The sequence below is a fragment of the Acomys minous genome (genome assembly GCF_964271855.1).
Source record: "Acomys minous genome assembly, chromosome: 15".
NCBI lineage: Eukaryota > Metazoa > Chordata > Mammalia > Rodentia > Muridae > Acomys > Acomys minous.
The window spans coordinates 91,849,715-91,865,467 of NC_140497.1; the positions used below are offsets into that span (position 1 = coordinate 91,849,715).

General features: G+C 36.2%; 1 protein-coding gene across 1 annotated transcript; it reads right to left on the bottom strand.

Moving 5' to 3' along the window:
• Positions 1-1,286: 1,286 nt before the first annotated feature.
• On the bottom strand, positions 1,287-14,265 carry LOC311584229 (uncharacterized protein; the record flags this gene model as incomplete). Its single annotated transcript, XM_084758330.1, has 2 exons — positions 1,287-2,253; positions 13,334-14,265. 2 exons carry the CDS (start codon positions 14,263-14,265, stop codon positions 1,287-1,289), a joined length of 1,899 nt encoding a protein of 632 aa, XP_084614456.1.
• Between the last annotated feature and the right edge of the window lie 1,488 nt (positions 14,266-15,753).

The following is a 15,753-nucleotide window of genomic DNA, read 5'->3' on the forward strand; positions in this document are numbered from 1 at the left end:
ATTAGAAAGAATTTTTCCTAGAGCTTAAGTGTAGGCCTTGTTCTGTCTTTGGAAGGTTAGATCTTAAGAAAATTAAAAGTGTTATGTAATAATGTCATATTTTTTTTACAAGTCATAACATTTTTTTACTGAGGCGGGGTTTCTCTGTGTAGCCTTAGCTATCCTGGTTCCTGCTGTGCAGAGCAGGCTGGCCTGGAACTCACAGAGATCTGCCTGTCCCTGTCTCCCTTAACGTCATATACTTTCAAAAGTGTATTGTTTTCTTAATTTTTCCTTTAGTTAGACTACAGACATGTTTTTTTATCCAATGCATCAGAATGATTGAAATAATGTGAATGGATCTAATGGATTCAACACTAATAATGGCCAGGTTATGCCAAATAATCAAGACTCAGATTATGTCCCTCTCTCCAAACCTGTTTACAACACTGACGTCACTCCATCGAGTCGACAGAGTGACAGAAGTGTGGGGTATAATTTCTAAGTGACTTCGATAGATTCTTCATTGAACTGTATGCTGCCACATCAGCATCACAAAAGATGCTTCCTCCCTGAGAGAGGAGAAACCAGGAAGCCATTTGTTTATATTGTTTCCAGTTCGCTGTTGCTCAGTGAGCAGATTTTCTATGAAAAGTTTGGGACTGGGAGAAGAATATAAGTGTTGCTCTTTGCACAAAGTGTGGAGAGCTAACAGAACATCCATAGTAGCTTTTGAAAAAAAGTAAGTATTTATTTTATGTGTCTGAGTGTTTTTTTTTGCCTGTATATGTGTTTGTATTCCATGCACATGAAGTGCCTACAAAAACAAGAGAAGGCACTGGATGATTGTGAGCCGCCACGTGGATACTTGGTAGCAAACCCAGGTCTTCTGCAAGAGCAACAAGAATTAACTGTGTTGCCATTCAAATGGTTTTTCCCCAGAAAAGTACAACAGACAGACTGCTACATCAGATCAACATCATGAACCAACTACAACATGGGAGACCTGAAAAATGTTATGTTGAGCAAGAAAATCCGGAAATGAAGGACAAAGTGGAGGATTCCTTTTATACGAAGTTCCAGAAGAGACAATACTCTCAACAGTGACTGAAACATCACATGTAAACATCTGCCTTGGTTCCAAATGGATGTAGGAGTATCTGGGGGAATGACTGGAGGGAGGAGGCAGGCACTTTAAAGGAGCAGGGAAAGAAAGGGTAATACAGAATACGAGCCTTGAGGAATAGGTCTTATCTGACATACTTGGAGATTATGTTCTCTTCTTTCATTCCTGTTCCAGGAGCATGCTATGTTTGCCTAAATCTTAACTCACTATTTCTAGAAGCGCACAGTCTGTGAAGCACGTGTTTGAAAGCGTCCTTCACCTGCTGGTTCCTTAGGGTGTAAATGAAAGGGTTTAGCAAAGGGGCCACAGAGGTGTTGAGCACAGCCACACCTTTGTTTAAAGCCACCCTCTCCCTGGCTGATGTTTTCATGTACATGAAGATACAACTCCCATAAGTGATGGACACAACAACCATGTGCGAGGAGCAGGTGGAAAAGGCCTTTCTCCGTTGTTGGGCTGAAGGGAACTTTAGGATGGTTTTGATGATCAGTGTGTAGGAGAGGATCACTAAGATCAAGGTGATGACAAGAGTTATTACGGCTAAGACAAAAGCCATCAATTCTATTAACCTGGTGTCTGTGCAAGACAGCTGGAGGACAGGAGAAGTGTCACATAGGAAGTGATCTATTGTTTTGGAAGCACAGAAATCCAGTTTGAGTCCCAAGAGCAAAGGGGGAAAAATGACTAAGAACCCAGTCACCCAGGAGCTGAGGACCAGCAGGTGGCACACTCTGCTGCTCATGATGATGGGGTAGTGCAGTGGTCTGCAGATGGCCACATAGCGGTCATAGGACATGGCAGCCAGGAGGTAGAACTCTGTGATTAGTGATAGAAAAAAGAAGAATAATTGAGCTGCACAAGCATTGTAGGAAATTGATCTGTCTCCAGTGAGAATGCTCATCAAGAACCGTGGAATGCAGGCAGTTGTGAATGCAATTTCTAAGAAGGAGAAGTTGCGGAGGAAGAAATACATTGGCGTCTTGAGATGTGGATCCAGCAGCGTGAGGAGGATGATTGTTAAGTTGCCCATCATGCTCAAGATGTAATTGAAAAACAGAAACAGGAAAATCAAGATTTGTAGTTGAGAGTCCTCTGTCAGTCCCAGCAAAATGAACACTATCTCCACAGACTGGTTCTTCATTTCTCTTCTTTTTTTCCTAACTAGTCTACAGAAAATAAAATAAATAAAATAAAATGAAAAGTAGACAAAAAATAAAGGTGAAAACCCAAAACAACTAATATTACATATCACACATAAGAAAAAAAATATTTGTTCCTTTATATCCTAGTAAGGCCCATGTTCAACATAAGCCACGCAAGACATACTTTATTGAGTCTAGAATTCATCTCATGAACATCTTACACTTCATTAGTATGTGTCTTAGGTAAGATTCCTATTGTGATAAAATGCCATGGCCAAAAGTTAAATGGGGACAAAATTCTTTAAAATGATTTCCTCACTGTAGAGTTTGTAAGTCTGTCAGTGAGGGACTCCAGGGACAGAACTCAAGGAAGGAACAAGGAGGCAGTGACTGACAAAGAGGCCATGGTGGAGTACTGTTTACTAACTAACTTGTTCTTAAGCTTTCTCAGACAGCTTCCAGGAACACCCTTACACATCAGCTATCACTCACGAAAATGCATCAGGCTTATCCAAAGGTCAGTCTTGTGGGGACATTTTCTCAATTGAAATTCCCTTTTCCCAAATGGCTATGGCTTATGCCATTATGACATAATGCAAGTCTGAAATATATGCTTATAAGACTCAGAAACTTACTTAACTCAAAATTGAGTGAGTCCTTTTGGCTTATTTACAGGAGACATGTCAGTTATATGAAACTGTGCCCAAACGTCATTATTGTTTATCTGTGCCTATATTTACAGTAATTTGTTTGAATAAATTATTTAATTGGGAAAACTTCTCAATTATATTTCTTAGGTAAGTTGCCCCTTCAGTTATACAATGGTTATAGTAAATGATAGTGTTTCTAGAAGCCATAGTAATTACCAAATTAAGTATATACATATAGGACACTTCTAAGAAAGATATCTAAAAAAGAAAATATACAAAATTATAGAATAATATTCAAGCAGGTGGGTGTGGTAATGAAAGTTCAGTTCTCTAGAAAAATAAGCGGGAAACATGAACATGACATAGATTTCAAATTGAGTCATCAGTTGAATCTGCTATTATAAACTGTCTTACTGGTAGAATTTCCCATCACTATCCTCTATTTCATGACAGTGTTGAATTAAGAAAAATATCTGTATAGAAAAAAGAATAACGAGTGTTTAACCTATAAACATAAAGCCATTTTTTTCAAGTAAAAATATAAGGCTCATTTTTCATTTTCAAATAATTGTGTAAGACAGATAACTTATATTTGTAGAATACTTTGACTGGACATTAAAACTTTATATATTCTACCGGTTTTATAGTCATGCAAACATAGGGAATTTAAAAATAATTGGAATATTTACTTTGAGCCATTAGAATACACTTAAAGCTTAGAAAATGCACATGTCCTGTATAATGTGGAGAGTACACGGAATAGGGTGGCTCATGAGAAGTAATCTGTATCTGACAATGAATACATACAGCTATAGAAAGAAAACTAGCCCATGTTGTAATTAGAAGTAGTTTGTTGGTAATATTTTATTCAATCAAAAATTAGCATACCTGCTTCTTGAGTGATTTTGTTTTATGACCATTGACACCGGTGTTCAGTGTCTTTGACTTAACAAAGGATGCTGAATCCATCTGCATTTCATTTAAAAGCTTTGGAGATGTCTCTGGTTTCACATCCCACTTACAACTTTCTTTCATTCATAAGCAGTTTGGTAGTGCTGCTATAGAGAGCAACATATCGTCCTTCTCTCCTCTTCGTGCTATTGATACAGTGCAGGGTCTAGTGATATGAAATGCTCGCTAAACTTTTGGAGAAATAGAGAAACATGATTATTTCAGGACATATCATGAAAAGACAGAGTGATGTGACACCAATAATAGCAAAGGTAGTACTGCAGCTTGCATTCACTAACTTAGGCTGGTTTTAGAAGTCAGGATTTTAAAAATATCCCATTTTATAATTTTTTTCCTGGAAGATTTTATTCAAATTCTAATCAAATGCCAATTTATAGAACATTTATTCAATAAAAAATTAGTAACATCTCTAGAGAAAACTAGAGTTCTAAATAGCCATAAATTAAACACTTAAGCTGTTTAAGACAGATAGTACCTAAGATCATATGTTCTACATTGTGAATGCTAATAGAATTATTTCCAACCTCTGAGGTACAAATTATTCTTTAAAAACAGTAAAAGTGCAAAAAAAAAACCTCATAAAAAACAAAGAATAACTTAAAATCAATGTTCTTTGTTATTTACAGAACTATGCAGAAGGAGATATATGAGCATTTGGTATTTAAATGGTCCATAAAGGAACTGAAGATTTGAGATAGGACATGCTAGGCAGAGAAGCAGCCTGAGGTATAGAAAATCTAACATATCACACAATACTCACTACTCTCATATGTTATTCATCTCTCACAGATCCGAAAACCAGTGTAAAGAATAGTACTATGGTCATCAAAGTTCTTTAAAACATGCAGATGCTATAAAACAATATATCAGAAAATATTATAATTTATGAAAACTTCCCATGATAACACTGACATAATGTTTAGTTATATTGCACTTATAATAAAATTTCCTCATATGAAACAAATTATTGATTTGTTCTGCCTTAATAATTACACACACCATACATCTTTATAACATGTACGAAGTATATGGGAAAATTACACAAATCACATTATGGGTTTTATGACCCACAGGGCCAGAAACACAATTGCATTTAGTTTTGTTGGATCTTGTGCATACAACATAAAGTTAAAATATTTTCTAATATTAAAACATTTTTATAATAATTTACAATTATCTCTTCGTAAGTCAATATAAAAATATTAATATACTAACCCCTTATTAGTTTAACAACTTTCTTCAGTTGAACATGTAAACTCTGCCAGCTTTGTGCTTTCATACGTCAGTTATTATCCTGGTGAATAAAGAGTGTGGATGGGCCAGTCCTTCTTTTTCATTCTATCCTAAAATATATGACAGATTTGCTTATTTATATTTTGTCTTAGAGATACTATTTTTGACTAACTCAATGAATGTGAGGAAGATTCACGAGATCAATACTTCTACAGAACTACAGCACATTAATCAAAAGCATTCATAATGTTTTTAAATGTAACATACACCACAATATGGAAACTCACCATTTCTGAAATAGTGAAGACTTTGTACCCTTCTCTTGTATCGGAAGGCATTTAATAAGAACAAACAATTCTCAGGGTAACTAGACATGATGGCATCATTTCCTAAGGGACGGACAAATTGTATGGTGTGGAAGAGTGCTGTTCAAAAAATTAACATGCACATACAAACATATTGTATACCACTGACTCTAAGATAAATGTGTTACTCTACAAATGCTCTGATTAACCATGACTTGTATGCTCCAGAGCATTTGCTTGTCAATTACAAGGCCATGTCAACACATAGAGGCATTTTTAAACATGACTGCAGTTTCATAGTTCTTTTTAAGGCTGAGTCTTAATGTATCTTATCATTCTCTCTCAGAGGTCAATCATCAGTTTCCAATTACAATAATTAGAACGGTGATAACATGTAAAAATGTGTATGAGTATTTATGATATATTTTCAAAACCCAAAATTTCTGTGCTTAAAATGTTTCTGTGTTTAAAATAATTATGTTCTTGCCACTGGGATGAATTACTTATAATGGAATTGCTGAATCAAAAGTAAACAGTAATTTAAACAAAACTAAATAAATTCCCTATCTGGGTTCGGTCAATTATTCACACTATAGTAAAAAGTGCTCCTGTTTCTTTCATTCTTCACATCCGAGTGGGTTTTATTTAAATATTCACTCATTTATAGCTTGTAGATATAATTTAGAATTATGTCACATCCATCTTCTCTACGTTTACTTCTTCATTTCTTTTTCATAAAAGAGAAGTCCTATTCACTTGCCTTTAGATTTTTGTTCAATTTATTTTGCATGATCAACTCCAGTACATCCATTTTATGAAAATGATATGATTTTGCTCTTTTTTTTTATGAAGGTGCTGCACAATATATATGCATGCATCCATACATACAGTACACTTTCCCATTTGCTGATCGTCACTTAGGCTCACTCCATGACCTAGATAGTGCTGAATTAAACATTCACACACACATCATGGGAGGATAACTAACACTTCTCTAATGCAGTTATTTATTCCCTTCAGTGTATCCTCAGAAGTGACGTATCTGGCAAATATGCTAACTTTATTTGTACTCATTTTGAAGAGCTTCTATGCTGGTTTCCATAGTGAAAGTACTAATTTACATGCCAAGAAAAAAAAATATATATATTTAAGTAATGAGTAAGCCTGGTGCTGTCTGGTGTGTACTAAAATAGAAAAACAAACAAACAAAAATAACAGCAACAGAAAACACTCTCTAGATCTTACACTGAAGCATCTACCTAACGCAGCCCTTGAACAATTCTCACACCTGTGAATTCTTACTAGTCCTTTGACCACTCGGTTCCCATGGTCAGATCTTTGGGTGTGGACACAGATTAGAGGCACACCGCTGATTTCCTTAGATCTGTAGCTTGCATAGGCCAAGTTCTCGTGATGAAAATGAATCTGTCCACGTATCTCATTGTTTTATCCCCTGAAGAATGCTGACGGATATGCTCTGCCTCCTTTGGATTACAGAGGACACCATTTAAGTGGTAGAATGAAACAACTGCTATTTGTTACAATAAAATGAAACTGTTCAGCCTAGAAAGCCAATAATTGACACAAAGAGACTGAAATGTAATTCGAAGCTGCAAGCACTACTCCAGGAAGAATATAAGCTGCTACTAATCTACTATAATAAACTACTCTAATCATCATAACCTACATATCTCACAAGCACTTGCCAATCTGATCCTTCTCGGGCCATTTCTCTCCTACCTTCTCCATCAACTATCCACTAGTATCCACCTTGGCTCCACCCCCTCTCCAGGAAGTCCTGCCTTCCACTTCCTGTTCTTCTGCCCAGCTGATTGGCTAAACAGTGCTTTATTGACAGTTGTTACATCCACTCAAGACATTGCTCCACAGGTCATTATAGAGCTTTCCTTAAGTCTAGCAATGGAAAATTTATGTTCTCATGATTAATTCTGGACATTTGGACATAATTATATATGATAGATTAGGTTTGAATTGATTTTTAAGATGTTCTCAGTTTCATTTTTAGCTTCTTTTCCTATTCTTTCAACTTTTGCAGTTTACATTGTGGCTTTCTTCAGTGTTTCCTTTGGTACATTTTTTTCTGTCTTTCTTTTTTAATCAACATTCTTTTATTTTTTAACATAATAAAATATAATAAGATAAAATAAAACCACTGGACTTGAACAAGCCAATTAATAGAAGGAAAAGAACTGCAAGAAAAGTCACAATAACCAGAAACCCACCTATATACATATTCAGGAATTATAATATATACGCTATATACTATATCTGAAAGCTATAATATATACACAGAGGATCTGGTGCAGACCTCTGTAGGCCTTGTGCTTGCTGCTTTAGTCTCTATGAGTTCATATGAGCCTTGCTCAGTTGATTTAAAGGGACTTGTCTCCTGGTGTCTTCCATCCCATCTGGATCTTACACTTTAGAAATCTCTCTGTTTGTGAAGGGCAGTCTATTGTTTTGACAACATTCTGGGTTGTTTGGGGCTTTCCCCTGGACTCTTTTGGCCATCAGATCAACTGGTTGTAACCCAGTCCTGGTACTTGAATCTTTGGTTGGTGAGAAGAGATGGCCAGTTGGAGTTCTATCTCTCTCATTATTTGGAGACTTCATTAGGTTCCCTTTCATATATTTTAGGAAGTTTCCACTGCACTAAGTATCCATACTGCACTTCAAATGCTGTTCCCTATGCTTTCTCTCCCAATGTTTCTTCTTTCAATTCAATGTCTCCCTTCTCCTTCCTACCTGAGCATCCTGTTCCTATTCACTTTGCCCCAGTCAATTCATAAAATATATTCTGAATTTCCTTCTCAGAGAATCCATGTGCGCCCTCCCCAGATCCCTTCCTATGTACCTAGTTGTTCAAGGTCTACAGATTGTAGCTTGGCTATCATTTATTTAATGGCTAATATTCACATATAAGTCATTACTTATCTGGGTTCCCTCACTGTGGATGATTTTTTTTTCAAGTTCCATCTACTTGCCGGCAAAATTTATGATGTTATTTTTAAATATATTTTATTAATGTATTCATATTACATCTAAATTGTTATCCCATCCCTTGTATCCTCCCATTCCTCCCTCCCTCTCATTTTCCCCTTACTCCCCTCCCCTATGACTGTGACTGAAGGGGACCTCCTCCCCCTGTATATGCTCATAGGGTTTCAAGTCTCTTCTTAGTTGGTAGCCTGCTATGATATTATTTTTTTAAATAACAGCTGAATAATTACTCCATTGTGTAAATGTATCACTTTTCTAATCCATTCTTCAGCTGAAGGACATCTAGATTGTTTCAAGTTTCTGGCTATTATAAGTAGATCAGCAGTGAACATGGCTGAACCAGTGTCATTGTGGGGGATTGAAGCAACCTTTAGGTATATGCCCAAGAGTGATATGACTGTATTTTAGGTAGATTGATTCTCAGCTTTCTGAGTATCCATCATATTGATTTACATATTGGCTGTACAAGTTTGCAATACCATAAGGAATGGATGAGTGTTCTCTTTATAAAAATGTCTTTATTAGTTCTTTGAGATTATAATACACTGTGTTTTGACCCTATGTTCTTTAGTGAGTTTCTACATTTTATTGCTGCTTTAGGGAAATCTTTGACTTCCTTTATAACATACTTTTCTGTCCTTGTGTCTTTTAACTGGAGTCCTGCTAAGCCAGTTGGTAGTTCTGGAAGATATGGGTCTTAAATTCCTATGCAACCGTGTAAAACTAATGGGATTCTCAGTGAAAATCTGGCATTCATAGAGGCTTCTGACCCATTCTATAAATTCCAGTAGCTTAGCAAACTTTCTTCAGCATTGTATATATTAATTTGTATGTTTAATGCAGCCTATAATAGCCATAGAACATGATGAATAATAAAGATTTTATAGAAAACAGTAAAAATGTGAAAATATTATGAATAATATATTCTCTTCCTCAATAGTTATAAAGACATAATCAGAAATTCTACAATTAAAATTTTTGAAAAAATACTGTTAAAAAGGATTTTTCATATTTATCAAACTACTATTGAAGTCCCTAAACACATTGTTGGGCATAATGGTATATACCTGTAACCTCAGTTGCACAGCAAGTTCAGGGTAACCCTGAGCTAAATGAGACCTTGTCTCAGAAACAGTCAGGTATGGTGGCACATGCCTTTAGCTCCAGCCCTTAGGAGGCAGAGGTAGGCAGAGTTCTGTGAGTTTAAGGCCAGTCTGGTCTACAGAGAAAGTTCTAGGACAGCCACGGCTACACAGAGAGACCATGACTTCAAAACCTGAAACCAAACCAAACCCAAAAGCAAAAGTGAAAAACAAAAGAAACAAACCTAATAAATACTTTGTGTCTGTTTTTATCAACTAGACACAAACCTAGGTGCACCTGGGAAGATAGAATCTCCGCTGAAGATCCCTATGTGGGGCATTTTCTTATTAACTAATGCATATGGACGAGGCCTAGGTGACCACCAGCATTGCTAGCTGCCCCTGAGAAGATGCGCCTGGCTTGTATAGGAAAGACAGTTGAGCAAAGCAGAAGCAAGCAGCATGTGTGCTTATACTTTATGGTTTTGCCTTGAGTACCATCTTGGCTTCACTAGATGATGCAGTATAGCCAGGAAGATAAAATATCCCCTCTTTTCCCCAAGTTGGATTTCTCACAGCAATCAAATGTAAATTAATACATCCTCAAAAACACGAGAAATGAAAGGTCACAGTCCTCTTGTTCGTGTTGATGAGACTTTAGCTGCCAAGCAGTTTCAGGAATAACCCATCTTGGAAGTGCCAAGTACAAGATACCCCTAATTTGTAAACTAACTGTCCATATACATGGCTGTCTTCTTTCACAGAGATGCTCTCCAAAGAATTTTAACAATTGCTGGTTAAAATTACTGCAGCCAAATGCACATAGTCTTTTCAGTTTCCTAGCACAAGCTCAACTTAGGTTGTGATTGTAGAAGGAAGATTTTGATATAGTACTTTTTATTTCAAATTTAATTACCCATATAGAATGTTATTGTAAAATCTCTCGAGTCTACAAACGTTTGCTGCGCACCAACAATGAAACAACCTAAGACGGAGTGTCTGTTACTCCTTACTAATAGAAAACTTATGTAGAAGATTTATCCAGAAATAAATTTGTATTTATAATTGTAAAAATCCCCCCTTGCTCTGATGTAAAGTCTAATTCTGTAACTCAGTGTTGCCAATGTAACCTAACCTAGAGTAATTTCAAACTGTGATAAGGTGATAAAGATGGAGTTCCTTATCACTTCCTCTTCATCGTTAGGATTACAGGTATGAGCTATCATACCTAGCATAAGATGATGTTTTTATAAAAAAAAAGGAATTTTCATAGAGTGTATTAAACAGTGAGATTGTGAATGCGTAAAAATAGATAAAGAGTTGGTAGAGAGTTACATCTATTACACAGACTTGAAAGGGAAATTTGAATGAACTTGCCTGTCTTGTGTATGATGTTGGTAGCTGGCCAGGACTGGACTATCTGGAAAACATGTCTGCAAGAACTCTGTTGGAAAACAAGCAGACGTGTGCTATGTAGAAGAAGAATGGAAGATGTTGAGTTCCAAAGGCATCTTCTGCTAGCCCTCCTGCTGACAGGAGCAGAGCAAGGCGAGGACGTTGACAAGTATGTGTTAATCTTGACAGGCTCTCCTCATGGAGGTCAGATGCAGTGTGAACAAGATGGGTGATGATTTTGAGTATAGGAGGAAAGATAGGAGCCACCCAACCAATGTGCCACCTTAGACTTAAATGCCGTGTAGAGTATAAACCCCTGCCATCCATCGTCTTGCCTGGTTAGAAACATCAATATTTTTTTCTCCCACACCAAAAAAAAAAAAAAATAGCAGGTGTCCTCTTAATAAGATGTGTGTACATACCTAAGAATCCCCTCCTGACGCACTTGATCACAGATTCTCATGGCTTAGTTTGCTCACATTTCTGAGTTCTAACTTGGAAAGTATAAATTTTTCTTTTCATATATTTATCATTTTTTTTCTGGACCTGCTCAATTCCTTCTTTCTCTAATCTTTACTCCGGGCATCCTCACTTTTTCTGAAGACCCATCACCCCCGGTACAATAACCTGGAGATTTTCATTGCAGAGCGTGTCTGTTCCTTCATTTCTAAAAGGCATGGCTTTCTCTTTTCCTTTAATCCATCTAACAGCTGACATATTTACAGCCTGTTCTGCTATTCTTTATAAAATCCTTATATTTCTGAGTTCTTTAAAAAATTCTCTGTAAAGAAGATAGAGTACCTGCAAAAGGGACCCTATGATCCTCGGTAACATAGTAGACCTTGGAGAATTACTCACCTGATCTTGAAACTTTCACTAGATCAGTCCGTTTCCAGGACACTTCTTCAAGTTCAGTCAGACCTTGACAGCACTCCATTCAGAAACCAACCATTTGACACATGAAGGTTTTAGTTATGTCAAAAGTGTAACAATCACTTCATATATGTGGAAGTTTTGCACATATATTTTTATTATTTCTAATCATGTGCGTTGTGTAGGTTTCTGTGTGGGCATATGTGCATGAGTTCAGAGGCCCACAGAGGAAGGAATAGTTGGATACCTTTGGAACCAGGGTTGCAGCTGACTGTGAGCTGGCAGACATGGGTGGCGGGAACTGAACTCAGGTGTTCTAGAACACTGCTCTTAACCACGTTGGCTTTTGAGCATTTATTCATACAAATTATGGCTTTAATCGGTATTGCTTAGGAATGTTATAAGTTAAATACATACCAAAATTCAAACTTTTTGAGATATGAGATGAAGTGTATATTGTGTCTATATACCCATATATGTGTTTGTGAGCATATGTATGTATAATATATGTGAATGTTTAATATTTTGTAAAATTCTAAAACAGTTTGACCAAGGTATAGAAACACATGTAAGTATAAACTTTAAATATTTGTCTGCTAATATTCAGAATATTGCTTTCTCTTGCTAGGATCAGTGAAAGAAAATTTGACTGCTGGATGAAATGGCTATTTCTTCACTATTGTGTACAATTTTATCTATTTATTCATATAGTCACATATGCCAGTTATATTTAGGGAGAATGATGCTAATTTACTTCTATGTTGAGTGCTTAGAAAAAACTTAAGTGTAAATGTTAATACTTATACCTAAAGTTTAAATTCACACTGGTGTTTTTTCTCATCAATAAGAAAATTATGTGAGCATGACTTATGGGAGTGAGTATTAGGTAACATGTCTTGGTTAATAAAAAGCTTACATTTAATTAATTGATATGATACGTAAATATTTTTCAAAGGCAAAGTGAATATGGAATTTCTATAAAACATATTAGCATATACCAATTGGTTAACCCATCTGCAATTTTAATCCTTGAGAATTTAAATACAAGTGACATTATACACGGTAAGCAGGCTGTTCTTATGTGTTTAGGAATATGTATGTATATTATGAAAAAGAAACCATGAATTTGAAAGATAGCAAGAAGGGGTTGAGTTTGAAGGGAAGAAAATGAAGGAAGAATGATTTAGTTACTTTAAAATATCAAAATAAAAAGTTTAAGAAACCACAAAGTGGAATTTTTAATGTGTAGTAACATATGTTTATAAATATCCCACTCTGGGACCATACTTATCTGAATATAACTGATGCTGCATTAATACCTTTGAACATTAATAAAGATTTAAAAATTATTGTCATCCTATATTAGAAAAATAATGTTAGAAATTTTTAAGAAAGCGATTTTAATTGGATGAGTGAGAATTACATAAATAGTTTAGTAAACTCTTAGAAAGATGAATGAAAATATTGATATAATGTGGCCACTGGAAATGTCTATTTTATTATTTGAATTACCTTCAATGTGTCCGTCATTCATAGACCACATCATTTCATAAACTTGGTGAAAGCGACCATCTTCCTTGCCATGTTCATAAAGGCTTGTTTGACTTGCTGATTCCTCAGGCTATAAATGAAGGGGTTTAGCATGGGGGCTACTGAGGTATTTAGCACGGCAACTCCCTTGGTCAAAGATGCTCTATCTGCTGCTGAGGGTTTAATGTACATAAAAATGCAGCTGCCATAAGAGATGGAGATGACAATCATGTGGGAAGAACACGTGGAAAAGGCCTTTGTCCTCTGGCTAGCAGAAGGAATCTTCACAATTGTTCTGATGATATATGTGTAGGACAGAAATATTAATGCCAAAGTGAACATTAGAGTAAAGACAGCACAGGAAAACCCCATCGTTTCCAGGAACTTTGTATCTGAACAGGAAAGCTGAAGCAGGGGAAAGTAATCACAGGTAAAGTGATCAATGACATTGGACCCACAGTAATCAAGCCGCAGGAGCAACATGAGTGCAGGGAAGATGATTAGGAAAGAAACCAGCCAGCAAGCAAAGACAAGCGTTGTGCAAACCCTCTGGCTCATGATGGTCAGGTAATGCAGGGGCTTGCAGATGGCAATGTAACGATCATAGGACATGGCGGCTAGAAGGTAAAATTCAGTGACTCCCAAAAGGATGAAAAAAAATAACTGAGCTATGCAGTTGTTGAAGGAAATGGTTTTATCCCCTGAGATTATGGTGCCCAAGAACTTGGGTATGCAGACAGTTGTGAAGGATACTTCTAAGACAGAGAAATTCCTGAGGAAGAAATACATGGGGGTTTGGAGGTGAGAATCCATCAAGGTGAGAGTGATGATGGTCAGGTTGCCTGTGATGCTGAGAGTGTAGGTGATGAAGAGGAAGACTAAGATCACAACCTGGAGCTTAGGGTCATCCGACAGTCCCAGAAGAACAAACTCTGTGGTTTCTGTGTGGTTTCTCATTACGTAGTTATTTTTTTTTTTACCTTCTGCCAAATTGAAATGCAAAACCAGAAAGTATCAAGTAGAGCTGAGGACTGTTGAAAATCAAAACTAGGAGTTTTCATGTTGTTGGAGTAGTATGCTGTTTCCAACCCTAAGAGAAACGTAAAGCTATTTTTTGCTTACTTAACAATTCTTTACTTACCTTTCTTTGTACAGAAAACAACTGCACATTCAAGGCAGTTTGAAAACAAGTTTAATATTAAAACTATAATGCAATAGTCCCTCATCTCAGTGAGCATGGTAATTATAAAAATTTTTGGTGAGGATGTGGAGAGAAAAATACATTTTGGTAGTGATGCTGTCTTACTATAACTAGTAAAAGATCAGAATGGAGGTTTCCCAAATAAGAACTATGGACTCATCATATAGCCCAGTGGCCTGTTCCAAGGTATAGATCCAATTGATGATATCAGGAAGATGTTTTTACTTCTCATGTACTTGAAAATAAATATTGTGTGCAAGCATTTACCTAATCTCTTTAGGTTCAGAATGTTAAATGGTTTCAGTTATTTATTTATTTATTTATTTATTTATTTATTTATTTATTATTTTTACATAGATGAATGCTCTGTCTGCATGTATACCTGCATGCCAGAGAGGGCATTAGAGCTCATTACAGAAGGTTTGGAGCTGCCATGTAGCAGCTGGGAATTGAAGAGCACCCAGTGCTCTTAAATACAGAGCCATCTCCAGCCCATGGGTTGGGTTATTAACGTCTCATTTCCTTCCACCCATGTCATCAAAATTACTTCTTACTTACCTTCTAATTAATGTGGAATGAATTTCTTGAACAATTCAAAATAAAAATTAGCAATGATGATATTTGTCTAGTATTATGATTAAAATTAATCTTCTGGGTTTTCATTATGAAAATATCCTCAAATCTTGCCCTTTTCACGTCTCTACAATGAAATAAATAACAACAATGTCTCTTGCAATAAACTAAATAAAGTATGGGCGATTTATATAATATTCATGTGGAGAAATTATATTAAAGAATTTATTCGACTGGAAGGTTAACAGCTACTCTTTTGACAGACACGTTAGTGAATTTGACTAACTGCATTTTATTTTTTGGTGTGTGTGTTTGAAATTGTTAGTAATATCGCATAATTTCCATCCAGATCAATTTCCCCCATGATACTTTGAAAGATCAGGTTTTTTCCCTCAACTTTTTCTACAGTTATCCATATTTTCTTCAGTCAAAGCTCATTAGATTGAAGCTATTAGAAAAATTACACAGCTTCAAATGTCAGATTGTAAGGACACACTGTGTACCCATGAAGGACACACTGTGTACCCATGAAGGACACACTGTGTACCCATGAAGGACACACTGTGTATCCATGAAGGACACACTGTGCACCCATGAAGTTGATTGAGTAGGAAGTGGAGAGGACTTGGGATGAGTTGGGAGAGGGATAAGCATGTAAGCAAAATACACGA